Source organism: Canis aureus, chromosome 22, assembly GCF_053574225.1.
Source record: "Canis aureus isolate CA01 chromosome 22, VMU_Caureus_v.1.0, whole genome shotgun sequence".
In the NCBI taxonomy this organism is placed as follows: Eukaryota; Metazoa; Chordata; class Mammalia; order Carnivora; family Canidae; genus Canis; species Canis aureus.
The window spans coordinates 13,511,251-13,537,100 of NC_135632.1; the positions used below are offsets into that span (position 1 = coordinate 13,511,251).

At 39.0% G+C, this 25,850-nt stretch overlaps 1 protein-coding gene across 10 annotated transcripts in view; it reads left to right on the top strand.

The window, feature by feature from the left end:
• The window catches only part of SLC9A9 (solute carrier family 9 member A9), a 654,903-nt gene that overhangs the window by 371,883 nt on the left and 257,170 nt on the right, over nt 1-25,850 (top strand). For all 10 annotated transcript variants that reach the window (XM_077864842.1, XM_077864844.1, XM_077864845.1 and 7 more), the window contains one exon: nt 8,440-8,528. In XM_077864842.1, coding sequence (XP_077720968.1) covers nt 8,440-8,528 — 89 coding nt within the window. The remainder of the gene's footprint in view (nt 1-8,439; nt 8,529-25,850) is intronic.

Sequence of the window (25,850 nt, forward strand, 5' to 3'; positions counted from 1 at the left end):
TTCGAGCATGTTCTACTGTCCGTGGACCCAGATGTATGTTCTTGATTCCATCCGTCATTGTCACAGGACCCTGTAAATAGAACTTGAATCCAAGATCTTAGACATGCAATGCAGCCGTTGCATTTAGTGACTGCTTGTTTTTGCAGTAGAGATGGAAACAGGGTGATCAGTTTTTACTTCTGTTGGGAAGGAAGTTGTAATAATGTCTGCCTGCACAGGATAGACATACCAGATGCTTCATATTTCTAATTTTTATAAATAAAAGGATGAATAAAACATGTAAGATTCTGTACTTACAGTAGTTGGTTTGACCATTTTAAGAATACAGTGTAATAGTTGTTTCCTTTATTAAGTTTTTTACATAGAAAAATGTGATTAATTCAATTTGTATTTATGCCCTAACCTATAATTGATTAAATCCAAAGTGTGCAGGGAGACTGCATGTTTCTCACACATGCCCCACAGCCTCCTACTTCTCTCCCTTCACTCACATTGAATTCCCTACTCCTGACCCTGCATCCTCAAACTTTCTCATCTTTCAAGGCCCAAATGCCTCTGCACTTTTTTTGGAAAATTTTCTCCAGCTCTCTCCCACCTTCTATAGCCCAAAAGAAATCACACTGTCTCAGGATTTCTGTTTTCTTATCACCTACTGCATTATAACTGCTATGTCTTTGCGTACATGTTGTCTCTGTCAGGAGATATAAGGCTGCTTGAGGCCTAAGACCAGATTCATTCCTCCTTGTGTCCCCATAGCCATAACCTGTGCTTTGCTCACGATGACCTCCACACATGAATAGAATCTGAGTAGATGATAGTAGATACCCAAGGTAACTTGCAAAAACCTGGTACCTTAACTGTAGTATTACTGAGAATTGTCTAAGTTTGGATTACTAGAAGTAAGGAGCACATTTTCATTTGTTTTTCCTTGATGCAGGAGTTACTGTGGAAGAAATGGCAAAAAAAAAAAAAATGATGATTAAAGGTATAGAATATGCAAGACATGGACTGGATGCTTTGTACCTCTTCCCCCAGCAATTTATTAAACAGGAAGTATTTAAAATTAATTAAACAGGAAGTGTTGTTGTGTCTATCCGTGGAATGAGCTTCTCTAAGTTGTTTCTTCTTTTCATGTCTTCTTTCTTTCATCTACTTCTAGTAATAGTAAAATCTTATATGTATGTACTTATCAATGTTTAGTTTATGAAGCATGTTACTATCCATGATACTGCTTTATACACGGAACAGACCTGTAAGACAGATTGGGTGCTATCCAAATGAGGAAATTGACTCTTAAATGAGCGAAGCCATTGGCCAATGTCACCCCTTTTCTACCTGCAGCCACGACCAGAAAATGGGAAGGATGGAGACATAACAGACTCCAGGTCCTGAGAGACATAACCCACACGGTTACTTTACAACTCTCAATTTTACTAACCAAATCTAGTTTGTTTGTTTTTTTAAAGATTTTATTTATTTGATAGAGGGTGAGCGAGAGAGAGCACAAGCTGGGGTAGAGGCGTAAGGAGAAGGAGAAACAGACTCCCCACTGAGCTGGGAGCTTGACATGGGGCTCCATCACAGGACCCTGGATCATGACCTGAGCTGAAGGCAGACACTTAACTGACTGAGCCACCCAGGTGCCCCTCAAATATAGTTTTTATATGTTCTCTTTGACAATTTTGTTTTCACTTTTCTTTTATTAGGTTTTTAATCCTACTTTATTTGAGTCCATTATTGTCTTTTGCCTAGCTTCTTGAGGTAAATAGTCCAATTCTTTTATTTTATTTTTCTAATTGAATGCATGCAAGACTATAAACTTCCCTCTGAATAATCTGGTTTCATCTCATTGATTTTGATAAGAAATGTAATCTACATTTACTATTATTTATTTCTACATAAGCTAAAATTTCAAATTTGATCTAATCTTCAACTCCAACTTCATCTAGAAGCATACAATTGAAAATCCCTAATGGATACATTTTTGTAGATATACTTCTCTTGTTAATTTCCAATTTTATAAAATTATGATCAAAGAATGTGATTTATTTTCCTCTTTAGGAGGAAAATTATTAAACTGTTGACAGCAAAATATATTATCAATTTTATTCCATGCAACTAATTTCTTTCACATTCTAGTATTGCTGGGATTAAAAATAAATAATTCTAAAATAAAAAAATTAAACTCCTTAAATGTCCTTGATAGATAATTGTTCCATGAAATTGAAATTAACTTCATAGAATCATGTCAATTCTGAAAAGTACAGAAAGAAAAATAGAGACTAAAACACAGAAATATAACTTTATTTTTTTATTTTTTTAAAAGATTTTTTAGGGATCCCTGGGTGGCGCAGCGGTTTGGTGCCTGCCTTTGGCCCAGGGCGCGATCCTGGAGATCCGGGATCGAATCCCACGTCGGGCTCCCGGTGCATGGAGCCTGCTTCTCCCTCTGCCTTTGTCTCTGCCTCTCTCTCTCTCTCTGTGTGTGTGTGACTATCATAAAATAAATAAATAAATAAATAAACGTAAAAAAAAGATTTTTTATTTATTTATTGAGAGATAGAGAGAGAGAGAGGCAGAGGGAGAAGCAGGCTCCATGCAGGGAGCCCAACGTGGGACTCGATCCTGGGTCTTCAGGATCACGCCCTGGGCCAAAGACAGCACTAAACCACTGAGCCACTGGGGCTGCCCAGAAATACAATTTTAAAACATTTTTTTTGTAGTTAGGAAAAGACATTTTGGACCATACAAGGTCGAAGCCAAGCCATAGCAAAGGTGAATTGATACTTAATACCAAATGTTGCTCAGAGATTTGCTTCTCAAAGTGTGATGCTACAACCAGTGGCAGGGACTTTCTTGGTCCTACAAAATGCAGAATCATAGGCTCCACTGCAAGCCTCTGAAGCAGAATCTGCATTTTAACAAGATTCCCAGGTAATTCAGATGTACATTAACATTCCAGAAGCACTGGGTAGATTTTGAAATCTCTCTTGCCTAATCCAGATTCCTGGGCCATCGCTAAGTTTTCAGGTGGGGTCAAGAAGCTTCTGATGTATGGGAAGGACAGTAGTATATGCTGTAAATAAAGCACAGCCTGGAAGGGACAAGGATGAGCAAAACAGCTGAAATACAGCAGAAAGAGAAAAGAAAGGAAGTGGGTTCTTTGGAGGTGAGCTGCTTCTGTCACTTGAACACAGCCATCAAAATTCACCGTTTTCAGTGTCCTTTGACCTGAAAGTTTGTGGTCTAAAGACTTAGAAACATTTTTTTTTTCCTACACAGAGGAGACTTCCTGAGTTTATCTCTAAACCTCATAGCTCCCTTGAAAAAATTAAGTTTTTATGATTAGAAGGTATGGTAATGATGTGTTTTAAAATTTTATTTTAGAAGAGTCATCTGTGTCAAATTAAAAGGATATTAGGAAGTCTCTAAATTGATCTTGTCTTTACCTTTTGAGAAGCTTGGGCTACCTCTACTCCAAATGAGTTTCATTTGGAACCAGTATTAGTTCCTTGTCCTAAACTTAAAAAAAAAAAAAAAAAAAAGACTAAATTGGGCTGTTAATCCTAGTGAATTAATAAAAAAGTATATAGGAAAATGACAGACCCAGGGAACTGGAGGATATCCACACCCTTACTTTATGAAGAGAAATTTTTCCCACAGCAGCTCTGGCAGACAGTCATTCAACCCAAACATTTCAGGTGATAGGGAGCTTCTCACACTCCACTGTAGGATAGTTCTCATATTTTGGAAAGGTCGAGTGATTGGGAATTAGAAGGCACATATCCAGGTGTAACCCATGTCTTTTTAATAGTTTTTGGCCTAACTTAGTCACTGCCCCCAAGCCTCTTGTTCTATCTAATCTAGTGGCTCAAACTCACACCTTTTCAAAATGTCAATTCTAACCATAAGTGGGATTGAAAGGAGACTTGAGTCCAGTCCTCTGGGACTTGGCACAGCATCTCAGCTACCTTTGGCATCTGCCATTGTCCAATTGTAACAGACTACAGGGTGGATCTTATCTCTGGATGACAAACCTTCAGTGGTTTCAGAGAACCATCAACGTTTAGAATGAAAAGGGACCCACTAGTGAGTCCTGGTCAGGAATCAGTCAGGAAAAAAGAAACTAGCTGGCTGTGCCCATAGTTTAGTGCAAGAGATTGGGTATACAGGTGGCAGAGAGCTGAAAATTTTAAAAGGGGACACCGAGGCCATACAGGTAGTGACTGTAGGAAGCAAATGTAAACACTGGGACAGGAGGAGCAAACGGAAGAGAATCTAGAATTTCCTAAGAGGGAACTGCTGGAGCTGGGACGCAGACCTCTGAGGTCACCAGCTGGCTCTTGCTGCTTTCTCTGAGGGTGGCCCATGAGGCTGGAACCAGCTGTGAAAGCTATGGTGAAAACCGTTGCTGAGATGCGCTGATAGAAGCAGCAGGAAAGCAAAAAGGCAGCAAGGCCTTTTCTCTACTCCTGCATCCTAGCCTCCCTTTGGGGCTCCTATGGGCAGAGCTCAACAGGTTCTGGCAAAGGGAGATGTGGTCTGCAGAGCCCCGGCCCCAAGATCACAGGACAAGCCCAAGAAGATAGGTTTGGAGCAGAGACACTGGCTTGCTGACTCCTAGAAAGAGAACTTGGTGCCCCTCCTTCCCCTTTTACACTGGAGAACGACATCCAGAGCCTGTAAGAGGGTTGTCTAGGGCCTCAAGTAACAGTAGTACAACTAGTGCCAGCAGGCATAGGTATGCAAAAATACAATGACAGCTAAAATGCAATTTTGTAAGAGAGAAAACTTCCAACTCTGAATATGCTTAGATGGCAGAGAATTTATAGATAATAGGTGCATTTAGATGAGACATTTAAGATATGTTTTGGCTTGTAAAAGTCATACTAATTACAGTAATTTGTGTAAGTTAATTAATAACTAAGGTAGAGAATTACGATTATGTAGGCTAATACTAAAGGTGAGATCAACTCAGTTGTTTTATTTTAATTATAACATCAAGCCTCTGGTCATATAGGCATACTTTTCATTGTTTGTTTGTGTGATGTATCTGTACACAGAACTAAAAAAAAAAAGAAAGTATTAGCAAAAACATTGCCTGTTAGTGTTCTAATGGAGGCAAGGAAACAAAAACCAATGGAGCTACTAGGGAATATATCCTGAAACAAGATGCCCAGCCCCTTCAGATATGTAATCTTCATCATCATATCTCGTTTTCCCTGGGACATCAGAAATGATATTTTTTAAATGGTTTAAGATTACCTTAAAAAAATTCACAGATGGTCTGTTACAGGCAGGAAAACACAGGGAGTTTGTGAATTTTGAATCTCAGCTCTGCCACTTTCAAGGTGACCTTAAGTAAATTATTTTTGTTTCTTACTTGTTAAATGGGAATAGGAATATTCATTAATTTATTCAACAAATACTCCCTGAATGCCTATCATGTGCCTGGCTTTGCTCAAAGGCTTAGGGACCAATGAATCCTCCCTGCCCTCAATGAGCTTTCCTTTGCAGTGCTGGAAGGCAGAAAATAAACACATGAACTTATAAAATGTTAGATTGAAGTAAATAATATTTAAAAAAACAAAGCAAGATTAACAAGTAAAGAATGATGGGAGGGATCAATGCATACAGAAGACCTGTCTGATATATAGCATCTTAAGGGAAAAAGAGAGCCATGTGGTTATCTAAAGAACTTTCCAGGGCATCTTGGTGGCTCAGTGCGTTAAGTGTCTGCCTTGGGCTCAGGTCATGATCTCAGGGTCCTGGAATTGAGCCCCACATCCAGCGCCCTGCTCAGCAAGGAGCCTGCTTCTCCCTCTCCCTCTGCCTCTCCCCTGCTTGTGCTCTCTCTCTCTCTCTCTCTCTCATGCTCTCTCTCAAATAATAAACACAATCTTAAAAAAAAGAAAGGAAGAAGTCTGAAGAAGAGCTTTCCAAACAGTGGGAACCAGAAACTCAAGGGTCCTGCAGTGGAAAGTATTTACTTAGTAAGGATATAGTGTACAGCAAGAGGTAGGTATAGTATAGTAGGAGATGAGCTTAGAGACCTGTGGGAAGAGGAGAAGGGGGCAGGACTAGATCATATAGGCCTTTTAGTTATGGAGATCTATTACAAAATTTAAAGAAGAGGACTGACATGATCTCAATTGTCTTAATGACTAGATGGAAGCTAGACTGCAGGAGGAGGTTAACAGAGGACACAGGGGGACCAATCTGGAATCTGTAATCTAGGTGAAAAAAAAAATGATGGCGGCTTGGAAAAGGTTGTCAGGGGAGGCAATGTTGAGAAGTGGCTGGGTTCAGGTAAGTTCCAAAGGACAAGCCAACAAAATCACTGAAGTATAGAGAGAGGAAAAGTAGATGGTGATCCAGAATTTTGGCCTGAGCAGCAAGAAGAATGGAGATGCTATTACTGAGAAGGGGAGGACAGTAGGAAGAGCTGATTAATAGTGCTAAGCCTATTGTGAGATAATAAATCAATGCAATAAATAAAATGACGTTAAAACAACCAACAGTCCATTCTTGGCCCACCGTAGGCATTCAACCAGTCTTAAATCCCCTTCATATTCTTTAGAACACTTCTTTGTTACCACTTCTTGTTCTCAGAACATTTATGCACTACCCACATGCTCTCCCACCCTTTTTATTCACCACTTCTCTGAAAATCAATATATAATCAAAAAGTTTCCACATCAGTGGGAGGGTCAGCTAAACCTCACCTGAAAAAATCTCCAACAGACTAAAGAATCAGCATAGATAGATAAATTACATTTATAAATAAGGAAAGAAAAATATTTGACAACAAAACAACATGCATGGCAATCTTTTTGGTGCTTCAAAGTACTTAAAGTTCTTCAGTACCCTAAAAGTTTCCCCAGGTCTTGGTTGTTTTTTAATAGAATTTTTGTGAAGAGTACCTTATAATATTTTATAAGCATCCTTTTCTTAGAATTTCTGAAGAGAAGCTAAGAAACTGAAAAGTTATCCCAAAATCTATCGAATGCTTACTGCATATGTATTTCTTGGCAGAATTTCCTAGTCGTTATTCTTTTGCCCAAAATTTTGAAGCATATTAAAAGGAAATAAGTAATGTAAATGTCTATGCACTTGTATTAGGTAAATATATCCTAGCAATATTTTATCCAAAGCCAATCCAAGTAATAACCAACATATAAATGGAAGCATACAGTCTAAATACAAAAAAGAAAAAAGAAAAAAAGCTTGGTTCTTTAAAATTCTTTATTGTGGATTCATTTGCAATGTCAGTATTCAGTTCACATATCTCTATACTCTTAAGAATCATCAGCATTTAATTTATGAGTGTTTTTAGTTGGAAAGATTCTGCTGCTTAAAATTCAATTTGATCCCCTTGGTCTGACTTGAGGAATACTTACATCTTGTGTTTTTCCCAAAGCCCTCCTCTATCTCAATTTCCCATAATTAATAGAATCTTTAATCCAAAGTAGAATGGCACACCCACCACTTCCCTACCCCAGCTCAGGGGTGATAACAGAAAAGAGCAGCCCAGAGACAAATAAAATTTGTCCCATGGTTGCCACTCCTCTGCCCCCAGGGAACATCTAGTGTATGTATGGCTTCCTGTTGCATCGGAAGCTCGGTATACTGAGGGCTTAAGAAAGCAATCCTAAAGCCAGCCTAGAAGCAGCTGAGGCCCCACTGCGGGTGGGAAGCACACAAGCACAAACCAGCTTACCTGCAAGGAGCGTGTGGTTTGGATGTGCTCATTAGATTCTTCAGCAGAAAACAGAACACCCAGCTTTGTCAAGGAGGCACGGGGGCAAACAGAGACCTTTCTCTCATGCTCAGCAAGTAGAGGTATTGGCAGGGGCAACAAAACCCTTACAGATTTCTTAGATTTGTGACTCTAAAATTATGTATGGCAGGAACCTCTTCAGGTGCTTCAGGGTACCCAGTGAAAAATGTTTGACAAAAGCAAATCCTGATAGTGTTGACCCTATACAGAAAGCCAATGGTTGGACTCCCATATGCCAATGTTTGAGATAAAATGCAAAGAAGCTGTTGGCACTGGCTATGAAAAGCCCCTAGTTGACTATGTGGTCTTTTGTTCTGTTTCCCCAAGTATAACTTTCCTTTTTTTTTTTTTTTAATTTTTATTTTTTCCCAAGTATAACTTTCCTAACTTGTGACCAGGGAATCATTTATCCTCAGGAAAAAAATGTGCTTCTTAAAACTTTTCTTTAGGTTAATCCTGTAAGACCTGTGTTTAAAACAAGGAGCAAGGTATACACCACTACAGGATCCCTTTAATTAAGGAGACTGGTAATTATGGTAATTATTAGCAGCTTTAACTCTATTAACACCATGTCCACCTTCTTCTAGCTGATGTGGCCCTATCCTTTGGCTTAGATGGGGAAGAAAATTGGTTTTGACTGGTGTGTTTTTGAATTTCAGGCATAGTTGCTGTTCTCTTCTGTGGAGTCACACAGGCACATTATACCTACAACAATCTGTCGTTGGATTCCAAAATGAGGACTAAACAGGTAAAAGAAAAAATTCACTACAGGCTTTGTCTCTTTTTACGGTGTAATGGTTATGTTGCAATTCTGCAATGCACTCGGAAAGAATTTCATTAGTGAAGGAAGAAAGTAAGCTTAAGGCATCATTATAGGTTGGATATTTATAGATTTTTTTTTCCTCCAGGATAACCATTAACAATTCTCTTGGTAAGCAAAAATATAGTTATAATCGTCTCTTCCTCCTGAGAAATGTGGAACATAGACTGACAGTCTTGAAGATGAAAGCCCCACAGTTGGTAATAATTCAGTCACTTACATCTAAAAGCATTATAAAGCATGTGAGATTGGGTAGTTATATAGAGAGAAGGAAATGAAGAAGAATAAGGAAGCGATGTTTGGTCTTTAATTGGGTGCTTTCGCTTCTAAGTAAACTCAGCTGCCAGTTGTCACACTAGCAAAATGTATCTCCCATATGCCAAAAACACATGTGTTTGGATATTTGTACGTGAACCTTCGTAGATTCCTTACACAAACATGTGCTGCACAGTCCCTCTGCGCCAAGTCGTATGCTAGATACTAGGGATAAAAGGACATAAGGTACGACCTTGTCTTTAAGAGGTTCGTTATCAAGTCTGCTGATGAGGATAAGGATATGGAATGAACAATTAATTATCCACAGTGTGATACAGAGTGTGATAGAAATATCTATATAGGATGTTTGGGGAGCGTTCAATAGGGCATCCTCTGTAGTTAGGATTGGGAAGGTGGCAAGAAAATTTCTAGAAATGATGTCTGATCTGAAGCTTGAAATACAAATAGAAGTCAGTTAGGTAATCATTTGGGATTTAGTGGAGGGTGGGCAGGTAGCATGAAGAGCATTTGAAGCCAAAGCTGAAGATGGGCAAAAAATATCTTAAGCAGTTGATCAAAGCACTGTAACTAGTTCTGTGTGGCTAGGGAATGGGGTAAGAGTTGAAACCATAGATAGAACCAGAGACCAGCTTAGGAAAAGACTTCCATACCTTGCGAAGGAGTGTTTAGATTTTGTCCTACAGGTAATGGGGAGTGGCTTAACCAACAGAAAGCCACATTGCATGAGAAATGTAGAAGTCTAAGATCAAGGTGTCAGCAGGATTAGTTCCTTCTGAAGGGCTGTGAAGGAGAATCTGTTCTAATCCTCTTTGATAGCTTCCGGTGGTTTGCTGGCAATCTTTGCTATTCTTTAACTTGTAGACACATCATCTTAATCTCTACCCTCCATGTTCATACGGCGTTCTCCCTATGAGTGAGTCTGTCTCCAAATGTCCCTATTTTATAAGGACGTCAGTTATTCTAGATGAAAGGCCTACTCTACTCTAGTACAACCTCATTTTAACTCAACTAATTATATTTTAAATGACCCTATTTCTAAATAAAGTCACTTTCTGAGGTATCGGGGCTTAGGACTTCAACATATGAATTTGGGGGATGCCCCATTCAGCCCATGATAAGAAGTCACTGAAGTGTCTGAAGCAAAATAATTTTAGGATAATCGGAGTTGCATTTTAGTAATAGCACTCTGGTAGACAAGAGGAGCATGAATCAAATGGCATTTGTATCAGTTACCTTTTGCTATGTAACACAACCATACAACCTAACCTCAGTGGCATCTGAAAATAAGCATTTCTCACACGTCTGCACAATTTAAGCCTAGAGTGGGCTTGGCTGGGGCATGTGCCATTGCCATCTGTCTGTCATTCTTCTCCTAGCAGAAGAGCAAGCCCTAATGTGCAAGTTCAATTCAAGCCTATGCTTGCATCACATTATCACATCCTGTCGGCCAAAGAAATCACATGCCTGAGCCCAAGGTCAAGAGACTGAGCAGGTCACTAGCCCACAGTGGGAGAGCACTGCAAGGTTATATGGTAAGGAGTATGGATATAGAGAATAATGAAGAACTGGACCAAATGATTGCAATCTACCCAAAATGCAAATGGAGGCAGAGAATCTTGTATAATAAGCCCAACAATGCTAAAAATATTTAATGTGATATTGGGACAGTAGGAGTAGAGAAAGACAATGACATCTGAGCAAAACCTATAATTGGCAAAGAATTCCCAAACAGTTTTTGAAGATTTACCATAAAGCTCTCTAAAATGGTTATTATTTTCCTCTCTCTTTGTCATGTCCAAAGCTCAGCAGGACCTGACCCTACCCCCCATCTACCCAAGGATTCTGCAAGGTCACCCTTCCCCCTCTGACCATCAGAGGAATCACAAAGATGCTATTATAGATATTTTAAGGACCCACAGTTTTGAAAAATGGAAGAAAAAAGGACACCAATACATAGAAACCTCCAACGTAGGATCCTTTTCATTATGGAGACTACCGCATTCCCTGGGGCTTAAAGGGAAATGTCTTGGGATGGTTTTTTCTGACCTTGTCTGGTTCCCTGAGCATTTGTATTCTGGAGAACTGAACTCTGGTTGGGGACTTGCACTTTTAAGTCATGCTACCTAGACTGCTCAGCAGAACTTCAAAGAACTCATCTCATGGTGAGACAGCAACCTAGCACCTAGAGGAGGCAAAGCCAAAATCTGCCCTACAGCCTTTTGTTCTCCTCTGAATGACTTGACAAGCATTCCTTGATGACTGCCAGCATCTGTTTTCATAGTGTTTTCTTTTAAAGAAGGAGACTTTTTGCAAGTTCATTCTTTAACATCCAGATGATCACACCCCTCCATCTTTGTTTCCCCCTTTTACCTTCTTTCCTGGGTGCCTGATTCATAGTAAGAGCTTAATGAATGCCTTCCCTTCCTTTCTCATACCTTTCTCCATTTCTTTTCTCTCAGGATTTGCCATTTTCTACTGATTTTTCTCTCATAACGTATGTATATTTAGCCTTATACATATTTAAACATACATGCATACCTACACACCCATATTTTCCACCCTAGTGTACAGAGTTTGCGGTTACCACTTTGAAAGAAATGAGACCCAGCCCTTTAATTAAGAACCAGACAAGAGGTTCATGGCCACATCTGTGCCAGTATAGCAAGCAAAGTTCAAACTCCATATGGGAAACCAATGACAAATTGCAAAGAAAGGCCGAGGCAGGTGTTATAGAGGTTACCATTATTTCCTTTCTGAAACTGGAAAAGATTTGGAAAATATTATATGATAATATGTGGTTATATAGAACAATATCTTCCTCTGTACCTCCCTATACTGTGTTCACTGTTAGTGAGAAAAGTAGAAGTTACACTGGCTCTGGGGCTCTGTCCCCAGAACTGTTGAAGGGGAACAGAGGAAGTCAGTTAGTGAAGTCTAGAAACAATCTATGAAAATCAACTTTGTATTATAAAATGCAAAGGTGATATGGATTATTAAGGCATTTTATTCGTGGACTGTGCCTATATCAGCTAATCAAATAGCTACATCTGGTAGCAAAGACTTTTGAGAATTATATATCCTTTATAGCTTCAATAATTAGAGTGCCTTTTAAAAATTGCATTTTCACTTTAAAATATGTTTTGTGAATTGATTTTCACTCCAATCTGTGAAAAAACCTGTAACATCACTATGTGTTAGGCAGCATAATAGAGACACTCTGGTGCTGTTACCCACCACAAGACATATATATTTAAGGTTTTTTATCTATTTGAGAGACAGAAAGCAGAGCATGTGAGAACATAAGGGTGGGGGGAGGGGGTGTTGCTAGGGGCAGAGGGAGAGGGAGAAGCAGACTCCCCACCAAGCAGGGAGCCCAATGCGGGGCTCGATCCTATGGCCCTGGGATCATAACCCGAGCTAAAGGCAGGTGCCTAAATGACTGAGCCACCCAGGCTGCCTCAAATCATTCTAATAAAAAGTATACAAACATGTATGGCAATCCCTTTCCCTGCACTTGCAGTGATTTGCTTCCCTTAGGGTATCCACACATAGCCCTAGAAATAGACAAATAATGTAAACTCTGACTCTTGCCCAAGAAACTGAACACTGTTAGAGATACTCCAGATGGACATCAGCACATAGCAGTCTGTGGGCCTACAGGTCTAACTCTGAACCATCCAGAAGACTGCCTACGGGCCCCATGATACACTACTCACACAGATCCCAGCCTGCCTCCCAACCCTTCCTCCTTCATGCCTTCACTTGCTAAGCAGGCCTGGGAGCTGGTAATCTGGGCTAAACTCCAGGTGTTTCCATAGCTATCTTTACCTTGCCTGAGGCTAACTTGCAAAACATGCACTGCCACATCACCCCTTTTAATTAGAATTTCTCCTTCCCCGCCTGCAGTTCCCACCTAAAAATTGTTTTCAACTGATACACATGAACCTATAATATTAACTTAAATAATCAACATCTATTATGCATTAACATGTATGAAGTACTTATTTCATTCACTTTCTACTTACTTTCCTACCTAAGAAGTAATTCTCCTCATTATCACTGATTACCTTCATTCATACAACTAGTATTTTTTGAGAGCCTATTTTGTACCAGTTACTGTTCAAGGTGCTGGGGTACAAAAGTGAATAAAAAAGAATTTCTGGGAACGCTGGGTGGCTCAGCGGTTTGGGGCCGCCTTTGGCCCAAGGGGTGATCCTGGACACCCAGGATCGAGTCCCACGTCAGGCTTCCTGCCTGGAGCCTGCTTCTCCCTCTACCTGTGTCTCTGCCTCTCTCTCTCTCTCTGTGTCTCTCATGAATAAATAAATAAAATCTTTAAAAAATAAAAAAGAATTTCTTCTGGTAGAGGATATTTTTTTGTAATCAGAATGGATATGCTAAATTATATAGTGTGTTTATGGCAAGTTATAAGCCCAATAATAAAGCAGAGAAGGGAGTTAGGAATATATGTATGGGGAAGTAGTGTTGCAATTTTAGAGGCGTGGTCAGGGAAGGTCTCAATAAGAAAGTGATACTTGAAAGAAGTAAAAGAGAAAGTTACATGGACATTTGGAGCAGAGCTGTCCAGAAATTGAGAATGACAGATACAGAGGTCACCTGAGGCAAAATGACCAATGTGGCTGAGGTAAAGTGGACCAAGGGAGAATATGACCGTACCAAAGCAGTAACAGAAACAGGTCATGGAGAGTCTAAACAAGGTGAAGAAACACTAGAGGCTTTTAAGTAAAGGCATAGCATAATATGATTTAAATTTTAAAAGAATGGAGGCATCATTTATTAGCCAAGGAGCAATGCAAGACAGCAGGTTTGAGGGACAGTTGGGAACAGAGTGTTGACTTGTTACATTTGAGATGTGGATTAGTCAATAAAATGGAACTAATGAATAGCTTGTTGGACATAGAATTCTGGAGCTCAGGAGAGAGGTTGAGGTGAGAAGTATAATTTTGGATGTCATCAACATAGAGATGATATTGAAAACATGAAACTAGATGAGATGTCTAAGAGAGTAATGGGAAGAGATCCAGAAACCAAGCCTTGAGGCTCTCCAAAAGTAAGACTTTGGGAACCAGCAAAGGAGATTGAGATAGTAGCCAGTAGGGAGAAGGAAAATCAAGAAAATATGGTGCCCTGGAAATCAACTGAAGAGAGTGTCTCAAAAAGGAGCATGATGAATTGTGCCAAATTCTGCTGAATGGTCAAGTAAGATGAAGAGCATGAACATCATTGATGACATTGATAAGAGCCTTATTGGTGGAGTGTCAGGGTAAATGCCTAGTTATAACCGGGTTCAAGAGAGGATGGAAGGAAAGAAATTGGAAACTGCATTTAAAGACATGTCTTTCAAAGGAATTTTGCTATAAAAGGGAGCAGGGCAATGAGATACTAACTAGAAGAAGTGAGGCCAAAAAAAGTTATTTTTAAGGTGGAAAAATAACATTACTTTTTTTGCTGATAGAAATAAACCAAAAATGAGAAGACTGTGTGTTAGAGGGTTTGCCAAAGCTTATAAGGGGCAGAGGCAAATTTTGAACTTAGATCTTTTGACTTTGTAGTTCAAACAATTTTGCTCATTAGTAAATATTCTTTTATTTCTTCTTCTAATAAAATAAGATTTTATTTATTTATTTATTTAAGTTATTTAAGAGAGAGACAGAGACAGCACAAACATGAGCAGGGGGAGGGGAGGAGGGAGAGGGAGAAGCAGGTTCCCTGCTCAGCAGGAAGCTCAACTTGAGGCTCTATCCCAGGACCCTGGGGTTCATAACCCAAGCTGAAGGCAGACACTTAAGTGACTGAGCCACCCAGAGGCCCCAGTAAATATTCTTTGATTAATAGATGCAATAGCAGCAATTGTGGGGTTGAGCATCATTTATTCAGTAAACCCTGGATGAGTGGATGGATAGATGAATGAATGAATGAATGAATGAATGAACAAATGAATATTTAGTGATCTATAAAAAAAGAATATTTGGCGCTGTATTATATTTCCATTAATACAGGTAATGAGTCATTTATCTTATATTTAATTCTATAATCTTTGAAAATCTAGCAATTTTAGTGCATTTTAATTTTTTTTTCTAAAGTACAGGTTTGGATTGACATGGATATTTTCATGCATTTATTTTTGAAAAGCCAGATTCTTTGTCTAACATTTATGAGCAAACAATGACATCTTCATTATAGCACATTCTTTCCAGATGCTTATTTTATTTCCATTCCCCCTCGATGATATTTTGAGTGTTTATCACCATTGAATGGAAAGGCAGCAATGCAAATCCAAATTTATATTTCCAATAAAAAAAAAAAAAACAATGGTGCCAAATTGGATGTGCTGTGTGTGCATGACTTTGTAAGAAAACTCAAGAAAAAGATCTGGAATGTGAGAGAGATCAGATGATATGGTGGAAAGAAGCCTGAGCATCCAGTACACTGGACTTTGCTCCTCATTTCTATGACTAATGGTGTAGGCCTTGGATAATTAATTTAACACCTGTGACTTCTGTTTTCTCATTTGTAAAATGAATGACTGAACGATATGACTGGTTTTTAAGGATCATGCTCTAAACCTAATATTCTGTGACTTGACACAGAGCATAACATATGCATCTGTTTCCTTCTCCCAGAGTAGGATTGGTCAGAGATCACTTGCTTACAGACTGCATGCACAAAGATGAGAGTGGGGATCAGAGTTTGCCATTGATCTTGAGGACAAATCATTGGGTAGACCATGTTTAATAAAATGTCAAATCAAAACCAAAGTCCCTGGTCTATCCTGGGGTGAAAAGTTTTACTGAGGGCTGGTATTTCTTCTGGAAATCTCTCTTGTTCCTGGTGGTTGTAATGGCTTTTTCTAAGACTGTCTATATCCCTGAGGTGGAGAGTACAGGGCTTATATTGTTCCCATTGAGTCTCAAGATCTGACTGAAGGGCTTTCCAGCCTTTCAGTTCAAGCATGGATTGATGGTGGACTAAGCACCACATAACTGCATGGCAGACATCATGCTAGAAGCCAGAGAGACAAAGACAAATAAGACCCAACTCTCATCCTTAGGAGTTCCTGCTATAGCAGGGGACACATACTTGCATATGCACACATATGCATCCCCATGTATATACACATGCTAGCCCACACACGCACAAACAACGACACCACATAACAAATGTTAACACAGAAGGATGTGCAACATGTCATGGGAACCAGAAAACTGAATTACTTCCTGGAGGCAAGGTGTTCATGGGAAGCTTATTGTGAATTGGATGTTTGGATAATTGGAAGATTATCATACAGTTTTCATGGGATATAAAAGCAAAGAGAAAAGAGTAAGCAAAAGTACAAAACTAAGCAAGAGCTCAACAAGTCCCAGAAACAAAGAGGTAATGCATTGTGACTGGGGGTGGGTAGCCTTGAGGAAGTAGGTTGGAGTGTGTTGAGGCCACTGGTGTAGTTTAGGGAGCAGAAAGGGAAGGGTGTGGGAGAGAGCTGAGAATTAAAATGCAGAGGTGGTTGCAGGTGGACCTTTTAGTGTCCCACTGTGCTACATTTAGGACAACTGTATTCTATAAGGCTAATAACTGCTTAAGGCTTTTAGGCATAGGGATGATGATAATAATCAGATTCATGCCTTACAAAGATAATGAAGGAAATGACATCAATCCGCGACATCTATCTCACTGCTCACCACACTTCCTTTTGAAAAACTACTTATATATATATAACATCTAAATTTATCTTAACCTTTTGTACCTTTAGACATATTTCTGTCCTGTCTAACCTCTTCGGATGTTGTGGTTGATATGAAAAGTTATGGAAATTTACCACTTGATTTTTGCCTTAAACTTAGGAGTTCATTAAATACTTGCTGAATTAATAAATAAATGAATGAATGAATGAATTATGGCCATGAACATTCCAAGACAAAAAATAGAGAAGGGAAACAATATATGCTAATTAATGGTTTTATTTAATTCTGATATGATGCATTAATTTAAATGTAATGAGTTGGAAGCATAAAGCAAATGTCTAAGGTAATCCTGAGATATTGAAAGAAAGATCAAGTACAATTCCATTACTTATGTGAGTTTCCTGCAGTGTGCCTCCACCTTATTGATTTGCATTACAGTGGTTTTGATTATGGTTTTGTGCAATTTTTCTCCGTCACTTTTAACAAAAGCAGGCATGTTCCATCCCAGTTACCTGTTCCAAGGCACAGTGGAGAGAAAGAGAGAGAGAGAGACTGTCATGGGCAACAATGCCCCTGCTTCCCTGGCTTCTGAGAAGTAAGATCAAAGATATCTTCATAAAGCATAGAATTGACTTTTTTTATTTTTTTACTCTAATTACATTTCTTTTGTCAAGATTTCCACCACTTTTCTTCTTCCCTTCATTCAAAGTACTTTAAAAATACCATCCTAGAAGGGTTGAATTTATAAATGATGCCAAAGTGTTTAAATTTCTCCTTAACTAAGCTGGTGATTCTTTTCAATGAAACTCATTATATTGTATAAAGGACATTTAGTAGTTCAGCTAATAAGTGTTCTTTTTTAAATGCTAATGAAAGTGGAGCTCCCACATCATGGCAAGAGCACACTGTACTTTCAGTGCCCAGAAAGAACTATTGTCTGCGAACCCCTAGTTAAGAAGCCTTACTCTACAACCAGTGTGCATTATAGTAGGGGGTCACAAATGACCATTTGGCACCCCTGGTAGTGGGTGAGTCCTATATGCTGGGAACTGAGGCCCAGGGAGGAATGAAACTAAGACATGAACTGTGCTTTCCCTTGAAAATCTTTCACATACATGTTTTTCTTTGATAAAGCTATAATTGTACTGTAACTTCTCAATTAAATCTTATCTACTCTTTCAACCACACATCTGTGTCTGTTTATCATAGTATATAATTGCAGTTGAATTTTTTAAGTCATAAAATCCAAGAAATTCAGGGGCACATGGGTGGCTCAGGCAGTTAAGCATCCAACTCTTGAGTTTTGCTCAGGTCATGATCTCAGGGTCATGAGTTGGGCTGAATCCTGTGTGTGGAGGCTGTTTAAGATTCTCTCTCTATCCCCTCCAACGCCCACCCCCGGTGCATGTGCGCTCTCGTTCTTTAAAAAAAAAAAAAATCCAAGAAGTTCAGGGTGAGGTGAGACTATAAAGATAAGCATTTAAACTCAGAACTGTATTGGAGGAAACTGAATCCCAAGAAAGTTCATGACTTGGAGGGGTAGAGTCAGTTCTCCAACCCAGGGGCCAAACTGGACATAAATCAGTACTCAAGGGATATGTACTATAAGCTAAAAAATACCTAGTACCAAAAAAAAAAAAAATACCTAGTACCTACCTCTAAAAGCAACCTTTGATGTATTAGTTATTGTTGTGTAACAAATTACCCCAACACTTAGAAGCTTAAAACTTGTATATTTCATACAGTTTTTGAGGGCTCTGAGTCCAGGGGCATCAGTTTAGCTGGATAGTTCTAGCTCATAGTCTCTCATGATGCTGTAGACAAGCTGTTGACCAAAGCTGAAGCATCTGAAGATGGAGGCCTGGAGGCCTGAAGGACCCACTACAGGATGGTGTACTCACATGGCTGTTGGTAGAAGGTTCAGTTATTGAACACGTGTCATCCATAGAGCTGCTTGAGTGTCCTCCGTGATATGAACATTTACTTTCCCTCAGAGCAACTGAAACTAAAGAGAGAGAGAGAGAGAGAGGAAGAAGAGAGTTGAAAAGTCACACATTGTCACTACCATAATCTGTCTGTTAGAAACACTAAGTCACTAAGACCAGTTCACACTCCATGGGAGGAGAATTAAGCTCCCCCTCTTGAAGAGAGGTATATCAAAGAATTGTGGACATATTTTAAAACTGCTATGGTGCCTGATGACATTTTTTGGAAGCAATTTCTTGGTAATGGTTTCAATTTCTTATAAGGTTGAATATTCAGGTTTTCTACTTCTTTAGTCAACTTTACTTTCCTACTAAACTATCTATCCTCTCCAGATTTTAAAAAATGTTAATAACAATGGTTGAACTCTATATTGTGCAAGGCACTATAAATATATCTCATTAAATTATCCCAGTTAATATTCACTGAAAGATTCATGAAGTAAATGCCACTATTAGTCACATTTCTCAAAGGATAGAATTGTGCATCATAACCCATTATTATTTTTCAATATTGTTTTAATGCATTTGATTATATACCTTTCCTAAAGAAAATAATGTGCATGTATTTTCTCCCTTTCTTCATTTATGAAACTGCATATTATATCAATCATTTTGAGAAACATCTTTTGCATCTACTTATCCATTTCACTACTGTTCCCTCTAGTTCATTCTTCACTACTTATCACTCTTATTGTCCTTCCTCTCTTTGGGCTTCTCTTCACTTCTTCTTCACTCTTTCCTATAATAGAGGATATGAACCCAAGTAACCTTTTCCCTGCTGACTGCCACTCCTCCCTTTGCTCTTCTTCTTCTTTTTCAGCTTTAACACTGGCCTCAAAGGAGCTTAATAGGTAGAACCAAGAAAGTCTTTTCATTTTCCACCCAGGTATGGCTGCTATCACTTCTGTTCACCTCTTTATCTTGTGACAGATATTTTATTCCAGTTTGCTACTACTGGTTTTCTTTTTTCAAGATTTATCAGTATTCCTTGCAGCTAAGAATAATTGAGTATTATTAGTTGTTTTCTTCTGATTCTTCATCACCATCATAAAAGGCTCTGTAGTAGAGTCACCTACCAGGACTATCTTTATATCTACCCAATAGGCAATGTCTTTATGGCCCATATTAATTCACCTTTAAATTTATTTTTTTTAAAGATTTTATTTATTTATTCATGAGAGACAGAGAGAGAGAGACACAGGCACAGGCAGAGGGAGAAGCAGGCTCTATGCAGGGAGCCTGACATGGGACTCGATCCTAGATCCCAGGATCATGCCCTGAGCCAAAGGCAGATGCTCAACTGCTGAGCCACCCGGGCATCCCCATTTAGCTTTCTATAAAATTTAATTTTCTTTATTACATTTTCCCCAAAATAATGGCTTTGTATTCTTTTTCACTATGTAGAGCCTCAGCCCCTCAGAGAGATAATTCTCTCTCTCTTGCTCTCATTTTTGTTCTTTGTCTCTTTTTTCTCTTATTCTTTAGCCTTTAGAAAACAAAACAAAACAAAATACTATCATTAATACTTGAATATCAACATGTAAGTATATATTGTCCTTCTATGTATGGGTCTGATTCAATGCGTAATGGAAGAATTTATCTGAATAGGATTTAAAAGATTGGCTGGCTTGGTCCATGCTTTAATGACATTCAGGACAGATGGTTGCTCATTATTACCTTAAAATTTCTAAGGATGGCAATGGCAAAACCCCCTTGAATAGCCCATTATGGTTTTATTACCCTGCTTGATAGGTGCAGGTATGAAGGGCTTCAGTCTCATAATGGCATTTTGGGATGATAAATGGAAATTACTGTAATTTTTCTACTCATTTTAATTAAATTTTATTGATGCAGCACAGAAAACATCAAAGCTGAATACCTGTGCTGGAGTGTGTGTTTGTTAAAGAATGTTGCCAAGTTTAAGGATGCCATTTCCTTGATGGTCTTGAAAGATGCAGCAAATGGATTTAATAAAATGCTAAGTCTTTGTGCAATTCCTTCAGAAGAGAAATTGAATTGCTTCTGGAGACAACAGATCAAAAATCCAAAGAATCCCATCAGTGGGGATATGATAGAGAACCCTGATTAAAGTACCTGAAAGGGAAATCTAATAAATGAGAATAAGAATTTGGTTTTAGGAAAGTCACTTAACACAATTGTTCTGGCTTACACTGAGAAAGAGCTTGATTGGAATCAGCAGTGACTGATCTGTTCTTAAGGGAGAAGAGAATGTCCTTTATAATGGACCTGCTTTAGCAGTGAACATCCAGGTAACAAGCTATTTCTGATATATTTTTCCATTGGTTCCAAGTTGTTAAAAGATTATGCTTGAACACTTACTTCTTTTCCTTTTTTTTTTTTTTTTCTGTGCCTTGTCCCTTCAAATTAAAGTTTCAAGGACAAATTAGAGGGGCAAAGATATCTGATCAAAAATAAAGGAATTATTCTGTTGGGAAAGAATGTCTAATCTCTTCTCAGTCACTGTAGGTAACTGGATTTGCACAACTCTTCTCTTTCCCAGACACTTTTCCCAGACACTATTTCCCAGCCAAAATGTGGCTGTTGGGACCTCTGAACAAAGTGTTGTTTCTGGTTTCTAGGACAATGACTTCGTATCTTAGCACTTGTCATCCTCCACCTTGCTCTTCCTTTCTAGAGAGGCTGTCCTAATGGTAGAAAATCTCTTGGCCATCTAGAAACAGAGAGACAGGGAGAAGCAGCTACCACATGGGATCAGAACCAGCGAGTGTCAGAATTCTGAGTTCTGACACAGCAAGTTTCTGGACAGTTAATATAAAGTTCTGTGAGTAGCCGCTGGGATCTTCCCTAGGGCCAGAAAGCACACTTACAACTTAACTTTTTATATCCTTATGCCGGTGTTCTTGAATGGTGGTCTACAGGCTGGTGGTGTAATGATTCAGTTTTATGAGACTGCCTATACTCCTTTCTGGCATAAATTAATAATTTGCACTGCCCTTTTAAGGAAAACACCACCATTCTTCCCTTTGTGCTGATTTATTGTTTGGTTTGGAGCTTGCTTTTACATACCAAGTTAGGACAGGTGGTCTACAGGAGTCTTTAGCTTCATCGAAGTGTATTAGAGACCGAAAGAGTTTGGGACCCTCTAACCTTCCAGAGAAAAATAGTCTGATTTTCAAGGGAACCTTTCTTCCTCATTTGGCCCTACTGAATGTTTCATGTAATGGTTATACTAATTGTCAGGACTCAGATATGCACCTGTGGATTAAGGCAACAGCATTCTTTGAGGGTATTCCTTATGTTCTGAGAAGAAAATATTTTATTAAAAGCTCCAGAATATTTTTGGCACTAACACAGGTGTCTAGTTCTAGTTCCTGATTTGCCCAAGGTCCACGCAACCTAAGGGAAGGAGCTTGAATTTTATCTGTAATTGGAATCTAGGCATATAGTGATACATGTGTGAGGAAAGAGTTAATGAAAGAAGTTAGAGGGAGAAATAAGGAAACACTTAAGAGAGAAATTTCTATAAATGGGAAGGCATCTGGTACATTCTGAGGATCAGCATCCTCCTGTGGAACCTCGTGAGAATAAACATGGCCCTCCCAACCCACTCACCTGCTGGCATGCCTGCGCTCTGAGGGGGAGCACACTGATGGCAAAATGGGGGTAGCAACATTGCTTCACTGCTGAGACCCTCCTCTTTGTCCAGAATGTTGAGTGTTAAACTTGAGATAATTTAAGCAGGTATCCAAGTAACTCTACTAGGCCATCTCTAAAAGAACTAGGCACAAGAAAATGAAGTTCTCCCCTACTGATTGGAGGGAGAGGGGAGTGTCAGAGACCCAGGAGTCAGGCAGAAATAGTGTATAAGGTGCCAGAGGCAGGTGCCCTGAGAAGTGAATTGCAGATGGCAGGTGGCTGCGGCGTGGGCAGCACTAGGCAGCATGGTCAGCAGCTTGGAATAAAGCAAGAATAGGTATGGTGTAAGCATATATTCAAGTATCAAGTATGGTGTAAGCAGGTCACCATGGCTTAGCAGAGCAACCATACGGGCAGCCAGAGCCGAGGTATGGTAAGCTCTAGACTCTGATCATACATATCATCCCTTTTCCCTTCTGTTGAAAGCTTCCAGAGCACTAATTCTCAACTCTGGGTACCTGTCAGAATAACTGAGGAAATTTCAAAAATGCCACATGCCTGGGCCCCCTGCCCAGGAGTTCTGACTTATTCACTCTGTGTTGGGGCCTGGGCTACAGTATTTTTAAATTTTTACCTAAGTCATTCTAATGAATGGCCAAAGTCGAGAGGCTGGAAAGACACTGGACAGTTAGGACTGAGCTCCTGTCATTTGACCAGTGGGGGTTTTAATCCAGCAGACTGGAGACACACTGTCCAAATGACTTCATGTGGGAACCACATGCTGGTGGGCTTGAGACACTGATTATCCAACCAGGCTGTACACTAGATCACCCAGGGAGTTGTCAAAATTATGATGCCTGGTGCCTCCCCCAGGGATTAGATTGAACCCACGTAGGGTATGACCTGGCCAGCAGAAATGTTCCAAACTCCTTGGCTGGTGCAGCCACACTTGAGAACCAGTGACCTAGGGGACATTGGAGTCACTCATAAGGCACTCCTTTGGAATTCTCATAAATATTTAAGAGAAAAGGAAACTCTGGAAGGGATTTTATATTCTATGTGAGTAGGTGGAGGCTTAGAGACATTAGAATTTGGCCGTTTGTATAAATAACTCTATATTTGAAGGCAGGATGTTTTGGAGACATTATCCACTTAAGTATTCCCACAGTTCCTCGATGTGGGGAGGCAGTCACACTGCCCAAATCAAAAAGACCAATTGAGGGCACCTGGATGGCTCAGTGGTTGAGCATCTGCCTTTGGCTCAGGTCATGATCCCAGGATCCTGGAATCAAGTCCTGCATCGGGCTCCTCACATGGAGCCTGCTTCTCCCTCTGCCTATGTCTCTGCCTTTCTCTCTGTGTCTCTCATAAATAAAGAAATAAAATCTTAAAAAAAAAAAAGACCAATTGACAGACCCTCTTACAGGATGACTTACCCATCTGAAGCAAACAAATGGAGGTTTCATTTTAAAATTCAGATTCATTACAGTAATCACAGCATGGAAAACTGTTATACTACCTAAAAAATGGTACTTCAACTGGAATGAGTTAGGGGTATCTACTATTACCTCTTTAATCTTTAACTTAGTGAAAAGCAGATTTGACTAATATTTACTGAATATCAAATAGCTGCCCATCTAAAGCAGTTTGGTGAAAATTAGTATATTTAATCTTCATGACAACAACTGGTGAGTTAGGTCTAATTAGCAGCTATTTTACTAAGGAGGACACTAGGACACAGAGGGGGTAAGTAATTTACCTGGGACCACACATAGATGGGGAAAATGGGATTGGAACAAGTTCCTCTCCTGCCTCTCCAAACTGCCTTTCTTCTATCTCTAGTTCGTAACTTAAAAGTATCCCACAACTTAACTCTCATTTGCTAGTTTTAGTTTCACGTGGCAATTTTTACGTGATAAATTTCATGAAATACCATTTAGAAAGTTGCTAAGTATGGGATCTATATGAATCTAGACTACACTATCTTCTACTATAGGTAATTCTAAGAAAGTTTTTGCACTTCTTATCCACTCAAAATTATTTGGAGCCCCAATAAATAATATCTTCTTACAATCAATACTCTTGAGGCTTAAGAGACTACAATCAAATCTCTAACTTCATCAGCCGAGGAGGTGGTGTTTCTTAAATGTCAGTGATTCTAATTAGTGTACTCTATCAAGTATAAATTGGTAGAAAGCTTGCCATGTCTGTTTCTCAGAAACTACGGCTAAGGTAAACTTTGATAATTTTTCAGACCTCTGTAAAAGGAAAATGAAATGTTTTCTACATAATAAATGTATAAAGAAGAATCAAGTGTGTGTTTAAAGTCATAATCTATGTGCAAATATTACACGTGTTTGTGTTAGAAATTTTAGATTCTTAACATTCTGAAGAGTTTTCAACTTAGAATGCTTTATTCTATTCACTGAATCCCTCCTTAAAGAACACATTTGTATCAAAAGTCACAAGTATGTCAGAAGCTCATATCACCACAAGGAACATATTCAACTACTTAGAAATACAGAAAACCTTGTATCCAAAAGCATATGTTAATAATTTTTAAGGAAGAAATGCAGTGTTTTTCAGAGGAAAGCAAAAAAAAAAAAAAAAAAAAGATGTAAATTCATTCACAGTGTTCAACTGGACCTGAAAATATACCACCCGAGTATCATTGGCAGAAAGTAAGAGAATTGAGCCAGACTCCCGGTTTCTGCTTTATATGAATCTTTTTGTTCAGAAACTGTATGTGCTCATGGATTTTGTGATATAGAAAGTATTTCCATGACAGAGCACTAAAGTGTTTTAAACTGTCTTTAAGAATTGCTCCAGTCTGTGTGTTCATCAATAGCTTAACTTTACTTTGGCTTGAATATATATGCCTTCTCAGCACTGCCAGGCTTTTAAGTGTTTCTTTTCTAAATGTTTTCCTTGGGTATGATTTATTATTACAATATAAGTGGTAACCTAGAGGAGTTAGGCTTCAGATCTGCTTTTATAAGAAAGATGGTTTCACTTCTATTATTCACCCAAATATTTATGATTAATGATTTATGAGATCAAAATTGCCTTTTCATCACTTTTTTAAAAGGCCTCGACCAGGGATGCTTGGATGGCTCAATCGGTTAAGCAACCAACACTTGGTTTTGGCTTAAGTCATGATCTCAGGGTCATGAGATTGAGCCCCACATAGGGCTTCACGCTGGGCATGGAGCCTACTCAAGATTCTTTCTCTCCCTCTCCATTGCCCCTCCCCACCCTGGGCTAGTGCACACACTTTCTCTTAAAAGAAAAAAAAAAAAAAAAAAGGAGAAGAAGAAGACCTCAACTTAAGAATTCTATTTCAAAAGAAAATACTTGATTTTAAATTACATCAGAAGCTTTGGTTTTTGCCACAGAACACAAAAAGTGATTTTTAAGCTTTTTTTTTTTTAGGTGTACTGTTAGTTTCCCAATGACTTACGGGTTGCAATTCAAAGAGAAACATAAGCCAAATTGAACATATTTATCCCAAATATGTTTTTCTGATCCCCTGTCCAGCATTGCAACTCTTTCACCAGTTTCCAAATGTCAAGCCAAACAACTGCTAGGGTTGATAAAGAAACACTTATGTGTACGGTTTGGTCAGCACACAGGACTTAAGAGAATGCCAGGCCCCCAACTCTGCACTG